We start from the raw sequence: 17,184 nt of genomic DNA on the forward strand, positions 1-17,184 counted from the left end.
CATGCCTACCAGAGGTGGAGGAGCCATCACAGCTTCGTTCCCCTCTTTTGATACTCTAGATCCTACACTTGCCAAATTTATTCTCTACATACCTCTCAAATACAATCCTTTCCCGTATATGTCATGTCTTATTTCTGGCCTTCATCATTTCTCCCCTAATCAGCCCCAACACTATACTTTTGATCCTCTTCAATTTCTCTAAACTTCTTTGAGTATGATTTAAAATGTAGACCCAATTGTCACCTCAATATGTCATCCACACATTTAAAACCCATATTTGTTAATATTTTATATGAAACTATTTATACGATAATTATGCAGTTACAGCACACACCCACACACACCCTGCATGTAATTCTCCAGCCTTAGTTCAGTATCCTCCCTCTTGCCCTGTATCCTCTTGCTGTACTGATATATCTGCCATGCTCTCTTGAGCCTTTGTCTTTGCAATGTCCTCCCTCCTCCTCCCTTGGACAATCTGCATTTATCTTTCCATGAATGGTAGCATCCTTTCCTACCCTATTCATCCCCACAACAAGAGTGCAATAAACTCAGTGTCAACTGTTAATGAAGGAAGGAATATGGATGACTCAAAAAGACATGAATTCAAAGAAGTCCAAGTTACATGTTAGCTTTAAAAATTTAAAAAGCTGCTGCTGAGGCAGTAGTCAACTGGGGGAAATTTTATTAGACTGAAAACGTCTTCCTTTACCAAAACAGACAACTTCTTGTCTGTTTGCACAAACTTTTGCCTTTGACTTCGACATTTCTTAATCTTTACCAGGCATTTTATAGTCCCTACCTGCAAAAACCAAAAGAAGGTAACAAATACATCCTCTTCAGTAAACTTTCCTGAACTGCCCCCAATTCAATGATTTCTGTAGTATTCCTTTCACTGATCAGTTTGTGCTCCAGTATTTTTACATTGATATTTTACCCTCTAAAGTATTACATAGTTGTCATTTTGTATATATGTTGTCTTTCCATCTTCATTGTGTGCTCTGTAAAAAAGGGAGCCAGGTAAGTTTTAATCCTCTCTCCTGCACTGGCCCATAAACGTCCTACTCCTTGTAGTCTTGCCAAATACGTAATGCACACTTAAATGTGAAAAAGCTTACAGTGTACTTACTACCTACCAAGTGTTACTCTTAACATTTAGCCTGTATTAAACTTTTTAATTTTCACAATTACCTCCACGAGGTAGGCTATTAGGCTATCACCCTTGTGAGAGAACTCAAGCACTGAGAAGTAACTTCTCAAGATCATGTACCCAGAAGCGGTGGCCCCATTTGAACACTGACCATCTTCAACAACTACACCTTGTTACCTCAAGTACTTCAACAGAATATCAACTGGGATGTTTTAATAAGAGGATGACTTGTACCACCATGTTACCTTTTTTAAAAAACAACGGTGCATTTTTCTCCTTTCCCTTTGGCTTTATTACCTTCCCTCTGTCCTCTTCATTCCAAACCAAGCCTCCACCCCAGCTTTTTACTCCCATCTTACACCAGCAGGTTTCCTTCCTTATTTTTATACCTACTCATTTAATCTTTTACGGGGAGACGCAGATATTCACACATGTACAAACAAACTCATGTACGAAGAATATACAGAGAAAGGATAGTTTGTCAAAACTGCAATATTTTTAGTTTTCTGCATCTTGTTTCTTTCATAAAACAATACTTGGTGGAAATCTAACTCAGCTGGTTCATCCTTTCTAATAGCTGCTCAATCTTCCTTGGTATGGATGAATCAAAATTTATTCAGCCACTCCCCTATGAACTGTGTTCACTTTGTTTCCAATTCTTTGAAACTGAGAACAATGCTGCAATTAATGTAAGACATCAGAATTGTCAGTGGTGAAATGTGAAGTAGGCAGGCTGTGAGTTCCCCACCCTGTGCATATAGTCTTCCTGAATTCTCTCCTACTAAGGTAGTAGGGAATACCCAGGCCATTCTGCTCCTCCTCAGCCACTTGTTGGGGGTAAGGCAGGGAGAACCGACATATTCTGGTAGGGCTAATATCAAAACTTTCATTTAAATGCCCACAGGTTTGAAAGCCAAAGTCTCCCTCCAAATCTGTGGCTGTGTTTGCTCCTGGCACCTGACAGTCCTTGTAGGAGAAACCCCTGCTTGGTTTTCTCTGTTAAGAGCCCCACCCGAAAGCCAGGCCTCATCTGCTCTCAGCAGCCAAGTGGAAGGAAGTAAGACACTTTCAAGGTCTATGATCCCAGAATCTATTCTAAGTCCATCTAATAATTTAATACACTGCTATGAAACCTTCTTAAAATGCTGATTCCAAACAAAGCTGTTCTACTGTACATTTAAAGTAGAAATATGACACAAAATCAGTTCATTTACTTAAAATAAGAGTAATGACCTGAAAATATTTAGTGGAAAACAACTCAGTTCCCTCCCTCTCCTGCCAAGGTCAACTTAGGCCAGGACTACAATAGATAAGAGAGTACTAAATAGGATATTCTTCAAAATATTTTTACTGAAAATGGTTTGGTAACTAACAAAGAATCAAAGCATTCCCTCTTGGCTTCTACTACTTCAAAGTGGCTGTGAATTTTACATATCCTAAGACTTATATACTTATATTAAAACATACTGCTCCAATTGTATACCTACTCTAAAAAATTTCAAATTATTATTTTTGGTTCTATATCTCTCTTTTGGTTCTAGTCACTCTTTTCTATTCACCTTCACTGCATGTTTTGTGATTTTTCAAGTCTTTCCTCCAAGCAGGCTACCTTACAGAAAGTTGAGTTACTTTTAAGAAGTGATAACAGTAATTACTCAATTTGGTTGATCAGCTTTGTTAAAACATGAAAGAATGGTTGAATAGAAATTTAGCATATGTGTATGAATACCCGTTTAACGCCATCAAACATATAATGCTATCCCTAAAAGTGTTCAATTTTTAACTCAGTACACTATTAATATACATTTTCCCCACACTCTGACTGCTGATAGGTACTGTCAACCAAGAAGAAAGAGCCTGGCAAATAGTACTATACAAGCTCGGATTATAGCACACTGCAATGCCCGGGCACCACTCTAGCTGAAAGCAGTCTGCAACATGTGGTTACCCACTGTGGTCCTCTCTAGTTTGTATTCTAGCAAGAGGTTTTGTCCCACATTGGCTAACAAAAGGTATACAGCAGTATAGACCTACTACAAATAAAACAAGGACAAATATTATTCCTGTTACTACAATGAAAGTATTATAGCAGCTGGAATGTGCCCTCAAGGAAACAGCCAAAGAAATCAGGTAGTGAGCAACAGAAAATGAGACTGGGGAAAGTCCTTTGACATTATGAAAAGCACCATAAATATTACTGCAGGCTGAAACAAATGGTAACAATTGTTTGACTAGCAAGTAGCATTTAATGACTTAGGAGTCCAGGAAAAAAACTGAAGAGCGAGCATCAATGTAAGACATCAGAATCATTTTTCCACAGGGCCTCTGCTATAATAACAACTACCCAAATAAGGCCAATTATCAGCATTCCTACTTTTAAGAGCACATCTTCCCTTATCCCCTGAATTATTCCCTCCCATGGGATATGGTTCTATAGGCATTAAAGTATAGAGGAAAAGAAAGAAAAGAGAGAAGAAAAATAAAATATCACCTTTTATTTTCTCTGGCACACAAGTGATTTGAGATATCAATTATCAAGACATCTTACTGATTCACTTTAGAATGATCTATTTTAAATCTTCAGCCATCTTAGAAAAAAGTTTGCAATTGCTTTACACTTCAGAAGTATGAGATTATAATTTAGTTGTGGAAAAAGTTAACATTTATGTTTGCTATTTGAGGTTATTTGAACTCCTGAGTTTTGAATATACTGTAGAACAGTAATTCCTCCTCCTTCTTTAATGGCTTTTCAGCTTAATGCGCTAACCTTTAAGAAAATTATTTCCTAAATACTTTATTACAACAGAAATCAACAATTCTAATCTAAATCCAGATAGCATTGTACTGACCATCATTCTGATACAGCGAATTGCCTCTGGCAGAAACAAAATTCTATCAACAAGGCCACCAACTTAGATTAAGACCATTGTTCTTGAGGACTTTTTTTCTCTGCAAATGCTTTTTGGCTGTGAACAGCATAGATTTACCTTGCATCTAAGGATTAATCTACACCACCTGGCACTCAGCTGGTTACTCTCTCATGCTTTCTGAAGATAGCCCCAGAGCTAACAAATATTAATATATGTAAGTCTTTCCCTAAGAACAATCCAAATCAGCAGTGCATATTAACAAACACAAGAATCCCTGGGATATACTTGAATCTATACCACTTAGCTCAGCCACAGCAAGGGCAATTAAAACTACTGACCTTAATAGTTCCCAAAGTGGAAAATGTTTTATACACATGTACTTGACCCTATCAGGGGAACACATCTTAAAAACAGCTGTAGCTGGTTACAAAGTGCATGAGGAGAAAGTGTGGCTGGCTCTGAATAAACCTACCATCATTTCTGAACATAAAATACACATTCAAATGACAGAGATTTGGTTGTATTATTTTCACAAACCAAAGAGTACAGATTTCAAGTTATTGCACAAATCAGATGATCAAACGAAAATGAACACAAAAGCACTCAGTAGATTTATACACATTTTTTTTAAAGGTGCTACTTTAAAATAATTTACATGATAAAATTTGGCAAAGAGTAAATGCAATTTTTAACAATCAATAAACCAAAAAATACACAAAACTTAGGAAAAGGCCCAAAGAACTAAAAACAGAAGATATTTTTCATCAGATTGATTTGGAAGTTAGGTGTACTGTACACTTTTAAAATGTGCATTAAGAAACTTTATACTGGACATAAACAGTTTGAGAAAGCTGAAACATTTTGTTTATATAAATATATATGACTGGAGACATTTTATAAATACAATATATCACTGAAGGCAATATTTGGGCAACATAAAAGTACCCCGGAGAAGTGTGTTGCTGCCATAAATCTGGGATGCAGGGTTAAAGATGGAATGAATAAGGCATAGCAACTGCACAATTTAAAGTGAGCACAACCTAAAAAACCAGCAACCAAATCCACCTACCAAGTAGCTTAACTATAAGAGACTACTGTTTACTTGGAGGCAGGAAAAGTTGAAGAAAAGAAAAACTGCAACCATAGATTAGTAGTTTAGAAATACTCAATCAATATTATCTTAAGAAAAACAATGGATGATTATATAAAATTATGATTGGCAGAATACAGAAAAATTCTCTTTTACCTTTACATATTTATTATAAGTACCGAGCAAAATGTAATAATTGGAAGAACTCATTACAAACAACCAAAAAGTATTCATTTGGTGAAATTATTCAAGTCATAAATGCTAAGTAAATAAATGCACTTCAAAATACATGAAGTGTAAAACAAGTACAAAAACAGTGATCTTAAATAATCATTTCTTTAAAAACAAATAAACAAAAAGCAACAGATAAATCTGTCAAGTTAGAAAAGAATAAATCAAATGTACTGTTGGCTGGTACTGTTAAACTAAAATCATTTAAAAAATCTAAATAGGCAATCAGAATTCAAAAAAGAATAAGAGTATTCCAATACTGTATACATATTTTTTCTACTAATAATGGAAGAATATGGAGGCCAATTATGTCTTGTAGACCCAGGTGGCTTTCAGAGTGTTTGCACTGAAGTCTTCTTGGTAGAGACATATAAACGAAATTTAAAGGTGAAAAAACTTGTGCATAAATAAAAGGAAAACCTTTATATCTGAATAGGGCAAGAAACTTATGCATTAAAATAATCAAATTCATCTCTAGCACAAGACTAGAATAATCTGCTTCTAAGAAATTCCTTTGTACTTTAGTACATCAGGGCAAAGGTTTTATCCTAATGGAAAGGCAAATGGGAGGTCTCTGATAAGTTGGAATCTTCAAAATCAAAGAAGATACCTACCAGAAAATTTGTATTAATATCTATACTCTCATTTTATTGTAAAAAAAAAAAAGCTCATCGAGTTATTTTAAAAATAAAGGTGAAAAATGAATAACATATTTTATATGAGTCATACTCCAAATTATTGTACTCTATAGTTGTAAGTGCTATTAAAGAATACACTTGATTCATGCTATAAGAGAATGACTTCAGACACTTAATTTCACATTTCAGAATTCCTGAGTCTTATCAGAGAAAAACAAGTACCAAAAAAACAAACAAAATAAGCCTACCTGGAGTAGGGCAAATAATACCTTGGGCATTAACTTAATATTATATTAATAATTGTAAAGCTGAAGACTATGGGGACAAATATATATGTACTTCAATAGACTTATAAACATGATTTTAAAGCTTGGTTTATTAAAAAGGCGTTTTGATCAAACAAGGCCACCTGAGTGACATTTTTAATGATGGTAAACCCACCATTTTAAAGGAACAGCATCTTTATTTCAAAGCCTAATTATTAATATAAAAAGGAAAGAGTTTATTTTAATAAAATGTTTTAATAAGATTGCAATGGGACAGCCCTTTGATGAAAGATCTAAGAAAGATAACGCCAATGTAATAAAATTGGAACACGAGTTCTAATTGTGAGCCACCACCTATTAAATAATTTAATTTTTTGCTTTGCATATTACACAGTGAAAATAAAAAGATATCTTAAGAGCACTTCAGTCCCACAAGGTAGGATTTAAGCTTTAGTGAATAGGTGTAAATGGCTCTGCAACAATGGGATGCTTGCAAAAATACATTCAACTGAAAGTTTTCATCTGTTTTTTAAAGAGTAAGGAAATGGGAAGCAAAGTGGTCCCACTTAAAACAATACAACAAAACAAAAAGCACTGTTTATCCTTTCTGGAAAGGTTATCAAAGCAAAGACCACCCAATAATATTATACATTTAAAAACTGCATACTTTTACTCATGCTTATAAGTAGGAAAGATACATAAAACTATTTGTGGACTTTATAAATAAAGACACTAGGCAGAAAAAATATTTGGGTCATTTCTCTGTTCATAAGAACTCAGAAATAAAACAATTAAAAAACACTAAAGTGCAGACCGAAACGCCAATCCAGGCATGATAAAGAGGTACAGCCAAAATGCATTACATTTACACTTACATAGCCAGAAAATGATTCCTGCTTTAAAAAAAAATTTGTGCAATTTAAAAACTAGTCAGTTTTGTTTGTGCCGTAATACAATTAGAATTTGTTTCTGCCCACTAGTGAAGTGACTGCTAGACCTTGGACAGCATACTAGGCTCTTGACAATCATACATTTTGTTAGAATCATACAATATTGATTCCACCTCCAGAAAATGTTAGGGTCCTCTTGTTGTAGAATGAAGAGCCACTGGTATTTGGTTGATTGCCTTTAACCAGAGATGTTTTCAGTTCCATTTCACAAGCTACAATAGCTGCATTCAATTCCACTTGAGCTCGATGAACTACATAAAACATGAGGCCTATACTTATAATAATCTGTGAATAAAGATAAAATATTACATTTATCAATATTTTGTACAAAAAAAGAGAAGTAAATCCATTAAATATTTGGCTTAGAAATGCTTCAAATAGGGTACTTCTTAAATTATAGCTAAGAGATTATACATTTTAAAACAGTTTATACACGGTGATCATTAATTCTTTCCTGCGCTGTTTCTCCTGGCAATGGAGAGCCTAAGTGTTTAGGTAACCATCATATGATATCAGGCACAAACATACATCCCTTTTGTTCATATAAATGATGTTTGGTAGATACTAGTCAAACTTGTCTCTTTGTACCCCAAAGATTCTTTCAAGGAATAAAAAATGTCTACAACAGAGGCAACAGCTGGCTAGACTTTCTTAGTGTAGTTAGTAGCGTCATTCTTTGCATGACTATAAACATCCATAGGTATTTGTAAGTCCACTTAGAGATATAAGCACTACTGTTTGCAATAAATTACCTGGTACAGACAAAATTAAAAGTACTAAAGATCACTTAAAAAGATGAAATGGCACTAAACTTCAAAAGACATTAATAAGAGACTGGGAGCATAAAATTTTACTTAAGGAAAAATAAAAACATGGTTATGATAAAAAAAAAAAAAAAGAATGTCAGTCAAAGGGAGATTAGAAAAAAAGCATCAAACTGATCAAACTAAAAGTCAGGAGGGTTCAAGTCTTCGTTTAGCCATTGACTAAGGATTTCAAAGAAACTCCCTAAATCATTTGAGCTTCAGTCCCCCATTGTTCATTGTTCAGTAGTAAGTTGGTCTCTCTGTGCTCTAACATCCTACACATAAATTTATCAGAGTGGCTAAGCCATACACATCTTCTAAATGGTTTTTATTCCAATGTTCATCTATAAATCAGTTCTTTAGGGTGAGAAGCAAATAGAGTGGGTGCTGTTTAATGTCCCAGCAAGTTTACAAAGGCTGCTTTAAGCAAAAGTCACCCTGAAATAGAACTTTCAATTAAAACTACCAATCCTTATAATGAGAAAAGTATTCTCAATCCAAGTGTCGAAGGTGTCAGGAGGGGTGGTAGGGGAGCAGAGGCAGAGCATCCTGGGCTGTGACAGGTGAAGTGGAGGTCAGGCAAGGAGGTCCCATTCAGTAAGTACCACCACTCAATAAAATTCTAAGTAAATTAGGTAAGGGGGATCTAGAAATCTTTAGTATTCTCTAATATGTTAGTTCTCTTAAAACAAACAACATATACTTACTGTAAATGTCTTAAGTTTGACACCATGTAAAGAGATGAAGAAAATGGGAGAGAACTAACTGGGGGTGGTGTGTGAATGAGATATTAAGTTCTGTCTAAGACATGCAGAATGTGAGATTTCTGCTAGACATCCAAAGTTCATGGATGTCACTGAATGGGTCTGAAGCTATGGAAAGACGGCTGAGCTAACAATGCATATTGGGGAAGGGGCTGGATTAGCAGATACTAACTGGATTTGCCTCCCCCCACCCCCCCAAAAAAAGTTTTCAGAGTGAGACTAGAAACTTAAAGCTGGCAACTTATCTTCAGCAACAAAGATAACAGGAACTGAAAGAAGACAAGCATATGCCAGGGCAAGTAGGGAAAAAAAACCAGATAGTGGTATCAAAGTAACAACGGGAAAATTGTTTTAATAATAAAGGCATGGTTAAGTGTCTAGACTGCTAAAGTGTCAATCTAGACGAGAAATGGAAAGTGTGTCTGACAGACAGGGTTAGTGGTGACCTTAGTAAGCAAAGATTGAGGGAAGGGATGTGGCAGGGCCACAGACCATAAATCCAGTAAACTTTTTTATGCTGCCAGGAATGGCAAACTGGCTACATCTTTACACAGAATCTTCTCCTGCTGCCCTTCTGGATCCCAGGGGCTGACAATTTGACTGATTTTCCTCAACATGTCCTCACCTTCCTTCTTTAGCCCAGTGTAGCTTAAAAAAAAAAAAAAAGAAAGAAAAAGAAAAAAAAATAACAAAATGGACACAGGAGTTATAAGCAATTATTGAAAGTTTTCCTAGTAAAACAGACAGGACAAGCCCCATACAGAAAACACAGGGGTCTCTTCTAACTGGAAAGTAGGTGAAAGGAAGCAGCAACACAAAGTTAATGGATTTCTTAGGGAAAACTGAGGGGATTCCTACTGGAAAAAGAGAGAGAATCGGTTGAGAAAGAAGAGGGAAGTAGGGGAACAAGTCGAAATTGTAATGAGAGTAAAGATAGTTCGAAATTGTCAACTATTTCAAGAAAATTGTAGGGGAGGGAAAAGACAAAGCAAAGAGTTGGGATGTGAGGCACTGTTGAAAAACCAGGTAAAGGTTTGCAGCCTTGAGATAAATATTATCAATACGTCTGATTATATGACTTCCCCAAAGGCAGATCAAACTTGGACTCACCCAGGTAGGAAGTCTGGGTTGGTGGGCACACAGAAAAATACAAGGCATGGAAAAGAATCACTAAATAGACCTTGGGATCTAAGTTGGATTTCGGTAGAGGTTGAGTGTCTCCAAAATTTAAAATGCTTCCAAATCTGAAACTTTCTGAGTACTGATATGATGCTCAAAGGAAACGCTCATTGGAGCATATTGGATTTCTAATTTTCAAATTAGGGATTCTCCTCAATTACTAAGTACAATGCAAATATTCCAAAATCTGAAATCCAAAATGTTCCTGGTTCCAAGCATTTCAGATAAAAAATATTCAACCTGCACAAGAAATATTAATAATAGTTGTGGCTTCTTCTGAACACCTACTTTGTATTGCTTTAATTTTACTGATACTTTGGATTCTCTTTAGATGTGGCTACAAAGCCCAGAAGCAAATTTGTGGCTCATTTCTACCGAGTGGGAGGAAACTCATGAATACACTTATATACTTACTCTATCCATCAGCTTTAATTAAGCTTCCTCTTTTTTTCCTATGCTAATTTTCCCTTTTTAAATGACTTCTTACCCTCTTTTTATTCTTCTGTATACATTTTGTAAGATGCATTAATTCCTTCCTGAATCAAATCAAGCTAAGACTAATATCAATAAACTGAAGCAGAACTGTGTCTTCTCTTATTTACTTATTTTTGGTAAACGCCTGAAGTAAGAATATGTGCCTCACAGCCCCATCCCCACAACCCTGGTCATGTATCCTAAGCTTAAATTTACCAGCTTAAACAAAGAGCAAGAAATTTCTGGATGAAAGAAGAGCCTATAGTTTAAAAAGCACTATGAACATCATTGATTACAGTTGAGTAATTTACCAAGATGCATAAAAATACAAAGTTTCAAATAGTGAAAATCCTCTGTAAGCTACTACTAAGGAAGAATTATATTTACTCAAACATAATGTCAAGGAGAAAAAAAAAATGTTTCAAATAGGTTATGATTATTCATTTCCAGGAAACTAAAAATATATAAAACATACTCAAACTCATACTAAAATCTATCTGAGAATGCAGTGTATATCAAAATATTATAGTACTTTGGGATAATCATAAATGTGAAAGTACGATACATATTATGCTACAGATATATGTATAGAAATTTTAACATTATATGATTAGTATAATACAAATATACCAACTGTAACAGAAACTCAACCTAGCTTTTGTTAGCTAGAGAAAACACTTCTCTAAAAAAAAAAAAAATTAGTAAAGAAAAATAACTCCCCGCATGTCAAAAATAACACAAAATTTTTTTCAAAGCAAGCCCATTAACTGAATAGCTTTATTTAAGCAATATTCCAATGTAAATATTTGTGGGCTTACTTCATTTATTTAACTTGTACTTCATAAGAATAAAGAAAATTAACTGGTTTTATCATAGTTCTAAAAATTTATTCATTTATTTATTCATTTATTATTTTTTATTTCAGATTAATATCATAGTATTTTTAACACAATATAGTGCCTGAAAAACTTGAGAGTGCCACCAAGAGCAAGTTGGTAATATGGTGCCATACACTGAGTAACAGTATAAATTAAAGCAAGGTAAAGGACCAGTAAGCCTGTAAGACTATTATCTGCTAAAAAGACCATATTGGTGTCCTTTGGTTATTCACAGGGTATTGGTTTCAGGAGCCCCATCGATACCAAAATGTGCAGATAGTGAAGTCCCTTTCATAAGATGATTGTAGTACCTTCACATATCCTCTCATATACTTTAAATCATTTCTAGATTACTTATACTATCTAATATAATTATACATGCTATGTAAATATCTATTATAATATATTCTTTTATGTGTAATGTTTTTATCACCATATTGTTATTTTTATCTAATATTTTTATCTATTTATTTTATCTGGATTCATTTAAATTTGCAAGTGTAACTGCTGGATATGGAATGCTGACTCTATTCTATCAGTTATGAGCATGGTCTCTTGGTTCAAATCCTGGCTCTACCACTTACAGCTATGATTTTAAACAAGTTATTGTCTGGAGATCAGAGGTTGGAGGCATGATTTATATATAGATTTGCCATTTCCCATGGCATAAATATTCCTGCCATGACCAATTTCAAGCTACCAGTGTGAAGGTACTGAACACAGAGTTGAAAAATAATGTACACAATTGGCTACAATGATAAAAAGTCTGCACCGCCTAGTCATTTGGTAGGGACTAAATGAACTTAAATATGTGCCATATAAAGCATGGAATAAAGGTTAGATATCATCATCATTTTATTAATTCACCAAAAATTAATGAGATTTTGAAAAATCTCAGAAATAAAATGTATCACAAAGGAATTCTTAACTCTTTATGTAAGCAATTTAAAGGGCCTGAATAAATTTCTCTACATGGAAATATTTTCCTTTTTCATCAACTTCTTACATGGAAACTATATTACAATTTGCAAATTCAATATTTGAATTTGTAATCAAAAACAAGGCATTTTTTTAAAAGGCAATACTTTTCAAAACAAATTTTTGTTCCATATCAAATTATATTAGGAAGAAATTTATACTGTCAGTACAACAAATACTCTAAGTATACACAAATGGAAGAATTTTGATAATTTGAATATAAAGTAGTAAGATAAACTCCCAATAAAATTACCTTAAAAAACCTCAAAATACAGAATTTGATTTGTGATGACTTAAAAAGTAAATCACCACAAAAATAACTTTTTGCCACTCCTTTTTATACCTCTTTGAGAAGGTTTTCATACGTATCAATTCACTTCTACAAATTTCCATATACCCACACAATAAAAAGAATTTAATATTGTCAAAATATGAAATTAGTTCTAAAAGAAGGAAAAAACCTAAAAAGGAAAAACCCTCTTATTTTCAATGAAATTTATCAGCAATGCAATGTAAAAAGAAAAAAAAAGAGAGAGACAACCCTTAGCCTTAAACTCACCTGTAAACAAAAAACAAAATATCCACTAACACTCTGTTCTGCAATGACATCTTCCATTGTCCGCAGGGTGGTACCCAAGTAAGAATTCAGAAGCTGGGTAGGAAGCAGTCCAACCGAAGATGCCATCAGATAGTTGGGTAATGAGAGATCAGTGATCTAGAAGAGTAGATTAAAGGGAATGATTCATTACCAAATAAAATTCAATTCAATATAAAAATGTGTGTGTAAGTTTTGCTAGTGGTTTTTCCTTGGGAATAGAGATGAAATACTTTACAAAGTATTCTTACTTTTAAAAATGATTATAAAGAGAACGTATCTACAATGTAGAAGATTTCGAATGAAATAAAGGTTTAAAGGAAAGTTTAATTTCTGTTCTACCATTAAAAGACATCATTTCTCACATATAAATAAAATTCACACATCGATCATGTTGTAAAAACATTTTTGTAAGACTTATTTTATTAAATATTCTTCACTTAAATGGCAGTGTAATTGTTGGGCTTTGAAGCCAGGTAACCCTAGAATGGCATGCTGAAAATTCAAGGAACTATGCTGCTTCTGAATATCAGTTTTTTAACTTATAAAATGAAAATAACCCCTACCTTTCATAGTTGTGGTAAGAGTCAGAAATACTTCTAAAGTACCTATGAAATGCCTAGTATATGACTGAAACTCAAAAAAAAGTAGAAATTATCATCATTTTACAATTATAGCCATTGTTTGGATGTAGCACAATTTAATCACTCCTGGTATAGAACATTTAAACTGCTTCATTATTTGTATGCATGTTATTATGAATGTATATATTATTAAAAAAGCTAAAACTATGATGAAAATCTTTGTACATTAACATATGTGGTAAGCAGTATCTAAAATACTCCGTGACCCTCCCTATCTTTTGGTATTCATGCCCTTGTGTGATCCTTTTTCCTACAGTGTGGGCTAGACCTAGTTGCTTCTAGCAAACAGACTATAGCAGAAATGAGATGTCACTTTCAAGAAGAATAAGACTTCTATCTCTTCTTGAAGCAGATAAGGTGCCATGATGTTAGTAGCTCTATGAAGAGGCCTATGTGTCATGATGTCTTCAGCAAATAGCCAAGAAAGACTTGAGGCAGGTCAACAGTCACAAGAGAGAGCCTGATGGGGATCCTCCCTCATTCAAACCTTAAGATGACGACAACCCTGGCCAACACTTTGACTGTAGAATTGTGAAGGAGCCTGAGTCAGAGACACCCAGCTAGTTGCACAGGGATTCGTAACAGAAACTGTGAGGCAATAAATGTTTGTTGTTTTAAGGTGTTAAACTGTGAAGTGATTTATTATGCTGCAATAAATGACTAACACAATATGCATCTCAATTACTTTAGGGTAGATCAGTAGGAATTACTGGCTCAGTAAAAACTTTCTATTCTCAAAATGTTCGGTGATTTATAATCTGTCAGTAATACACAAGTATGTCCATTTTGTCATACTCTTACCAACTTTAAGCATTAAAGTTCAGTCTTTCTTATTGATAGTAGTAAAAACATTCTGTCATTACTTTATCTTTGTATTTCTTTATGACTTTGTTAACATTTGCACTTCATTTAAATGTTGAGTGTTTTTCTTACTTATTCATAAGTTATTTATTAAATAACTAACAGTGAGGGAAACCTATTCTCTATTATATGTGGCATATAAAAATGTCCCTTCTCTTTTAATTTATGTTTTGACATACAAATTTTTCTAAATTTTTATATAATCAAATATTGTTAATCTTTTCCTCTTATTTTTCCATTGCCTTCAGCTTTAAAAAATTCTTTTTAGATCCCATCATTAGTTTTTACCTATTATTTTATTGCTTTCTTTTTTTAACATTTATCTACTTATTCCTTCTGGAATTCATTCAAATTAAAGATGAAAATCCATCTCCTTTCCCAATACCCAATTTTCCTAGTATTATATATTAAATAACCAATAACCTCTATTTAGTTCTGATGTTTTACTATAGAAAAGGTTATTGTATGTAAAAGAGGCTTTAATACTGTCTATTCATCTCAAATCTTATACTGAAACCAAAACTGATGTTTCAAATTTTGTACTGAAACTGAACTGTAATAAAGACTATTAGTATCTGGCAAGGAATTTCCTATTTCCTTCAAATTTCTTCATTATTAACCATTTTTTAAAAAATTGTTCTAACTAACCTCATCTATTTATTTTTATAGATCACTATGGCTACCTTCGATGGATTAACACACTCACAAGTACACATGAACTATCTCAGGTAGAAAAGGGAGCCTTGAGAAGGGCTATGTGGAGATTATAGACTAAAGGATTAAACTTAGTCACAGGAGTGGGGAGCAAAGGGCAAGTTCGTGGGAAAAGAGGCATTTAAACTGGACACTGCAAGCTAACGCTGGGTTTGGCAGGCAAAGATAGATGGGATGAGGAAGACAGGTGTTCTAAGAAGAGAATGAACATGACAAAGTGGCAGGTAAAGTACAGGATACATCAATAAAGCTGGCACACGGGACTGTTCATGGTGCACATGCAAAGAAACCTATAAAATAAAGGCAGGAAAAGTAGGTGGGTTGATGCTCACTAGAGGCCTTGGGTAAAAGAGGAACAAGCCCGCCAAGAGGAAAAGTAACCGGGGAGAAAGGGTCCTCTGTCAGTTTAGAGCACTGACAGAAGCAGAGAACTTCCTTTAGAATAAAAATGTCAAATGTGTAAAATAAGTAAATATGGCAACAATGAATCAAAAATGAATCTTACAAGGTTATACTGCAGTTAATAACAAACTTTACATTTTTAAATATCAGTTCCCAAATGTCACAACACAAAGCTTCAGTCTAATCCTTCAAGTTTCTCTAGACAGGACACAAAACTGACATTCATGGATGTCATCGATAATATCCAAATAGGTATTTTAAGAACAGATTTAATAAATATGAACTGTCATTCACCTTTTTTAACAAAACTGTTTTCAATGCAAAAATCAAAGTTTATCAAATGTTCATGACCAAACATTACCCTAATGTGTTGTTATTTACATATGCATCCTTTCTGAAAAGCAATGTATCTAAAGAAAGCAAAAAATCCATTTTGTTTATCATAGTTTTATTGGTCTGTCCAATGATTTAACCAATGGAGTAACACAAGAACATACACATACCCAGTCTTTAATAACTTTACTAAAGATAAATGGGCTCCATTTATTTTAATATGGCATTTCCTGTAAGTCAAAATCCTACTCAGAATCGTCACCTAGCTCCAGTCTTTGACAAATGTTATTAATTTAGAATGCTTGTTCCCACAAAGCAGCCCATGCAAACATCTTTCCCTTAGTAAGTCTCATGCATAACAGTTTAAAAAATCTATCTCCTTGTTCTACTTTCCAGAATGACCTTACATGTGAGGCCAGTGCACTTCCACTGTTTACATAGAATCCCTGTCTACTGTGCCCTGGGATCTTGACTTATAGGAGTTCTTCTCCAAATCCAAAGAACTGGAAATCTCAATGCTGGATATCAGTGTTTTCTTGCTGGCGAGTTTCTACAATCAGAGACACTATGGTTAAGTGTTACAACGACGGTGAATGCCACTTGACTGCCACTCTCTTGTTCTTTTAAAATTAAATGCTATAATATAGCTAGAAATAATACGATTTATTTGGAGATGTGATTCACTTATCTGGGAAAATAGGGGTTATGGTAGAAAACTGACTACTATACCAAATAGATCCTGAAGACCAAGTAGTACCTATGGGGGCGAAGGAGAAAGAAAAACTGAAGAGCAAGAGCCAATTCACCTCTAAATATGGCATTTAGGAAACTGACAAATAACAAAACCTCTGGCTTTAAATCCACCAAGGGGGTTCTCAGTGAATCTGGGTCTCTGTCCTCGTGGGCACAGCACTAAGCTCTCAGGCAACCTGCTCTAGCATCTCCACTTCCTAAGTTTACAGCTCTGTGTACAACAGCTTATAGTCCAGGGGTCCTCAAACTTTTTCGATAGGGGTCCAGTTCACTGTCCCTCAGACCGTTGGAGGGCCGGACTACAGTTTTTTAAAAAAACTATGAACACTGCACATATCTTATTTCGAAGTAAAAAAACAAAATGGGAACAAATACAATCACACCGCCGCATGTGGCCCGCAGGCCGTAGTTTGAGGACCCCTGGCTTATACTCTAGCTTACCAAGAAATTGTGTTGTTTTTACATAAACTATTTTACCATGGATGTTGTGAAGAATATAAAGGCAATCTATATTCAAAAGACTTCAAATCTGGTATTAGTTTTGGCAAATTACATTCTTCTGTATAGAGGCATGGGATGTTCTTTATTAACAAAATTACTATTAAGGT

The 17,184-nt window shown here is 34.3% G+C and overlaps 1 protein-coding gene across 3 annotated transcripts in view; it reads right to left on the bottom strand.

The window, feature by feature from the left end:
- Positions 1-17,184, bottom strand: part of TMEM64 (transmembrane protein 64) — a 56,695-nt gene that overhangs the window by 26,623 nt on the left and 12,888 nt on the right. For 2 of the 3 annotated variants that reach the window (XM_053558880.1, XM_053558878.1), the window contains exons 2-3: positions 12,834-12,989; positions 7,309-7,480 (exon numbers count right to left, since the gene is read on the bottom strand). In XM_053558880.1, the coding sequence (XP_053414855.1) occupies positions 7,309-7,480; positions 12,834-12,989 (328 nt within the window). Of the gene's footprint in view, positions 1-3,630; positions 7,481-12,833; positions 12,990-17,184 lie in introns of those variants that run through there. The other variant, XM_053558879.1, reaches the window with a different exon arrangement.

The sequence above is a fragment of the Nycticebus coucang genome, chromosome 13 (genome assembly GCF_027406575.1).
Source record: "Nycticebus coucang isolate mNycCou1 chromosome 13, mNycCou1.pri, whole genome shotgun sequence".
In the NCBI taxonomy this organism is placed as follows: Eukaryota; Metazoa; Chordata; class Mammalia; order Primates; family Lorisidae; genus Nycticebus; species Nycticebus coucang.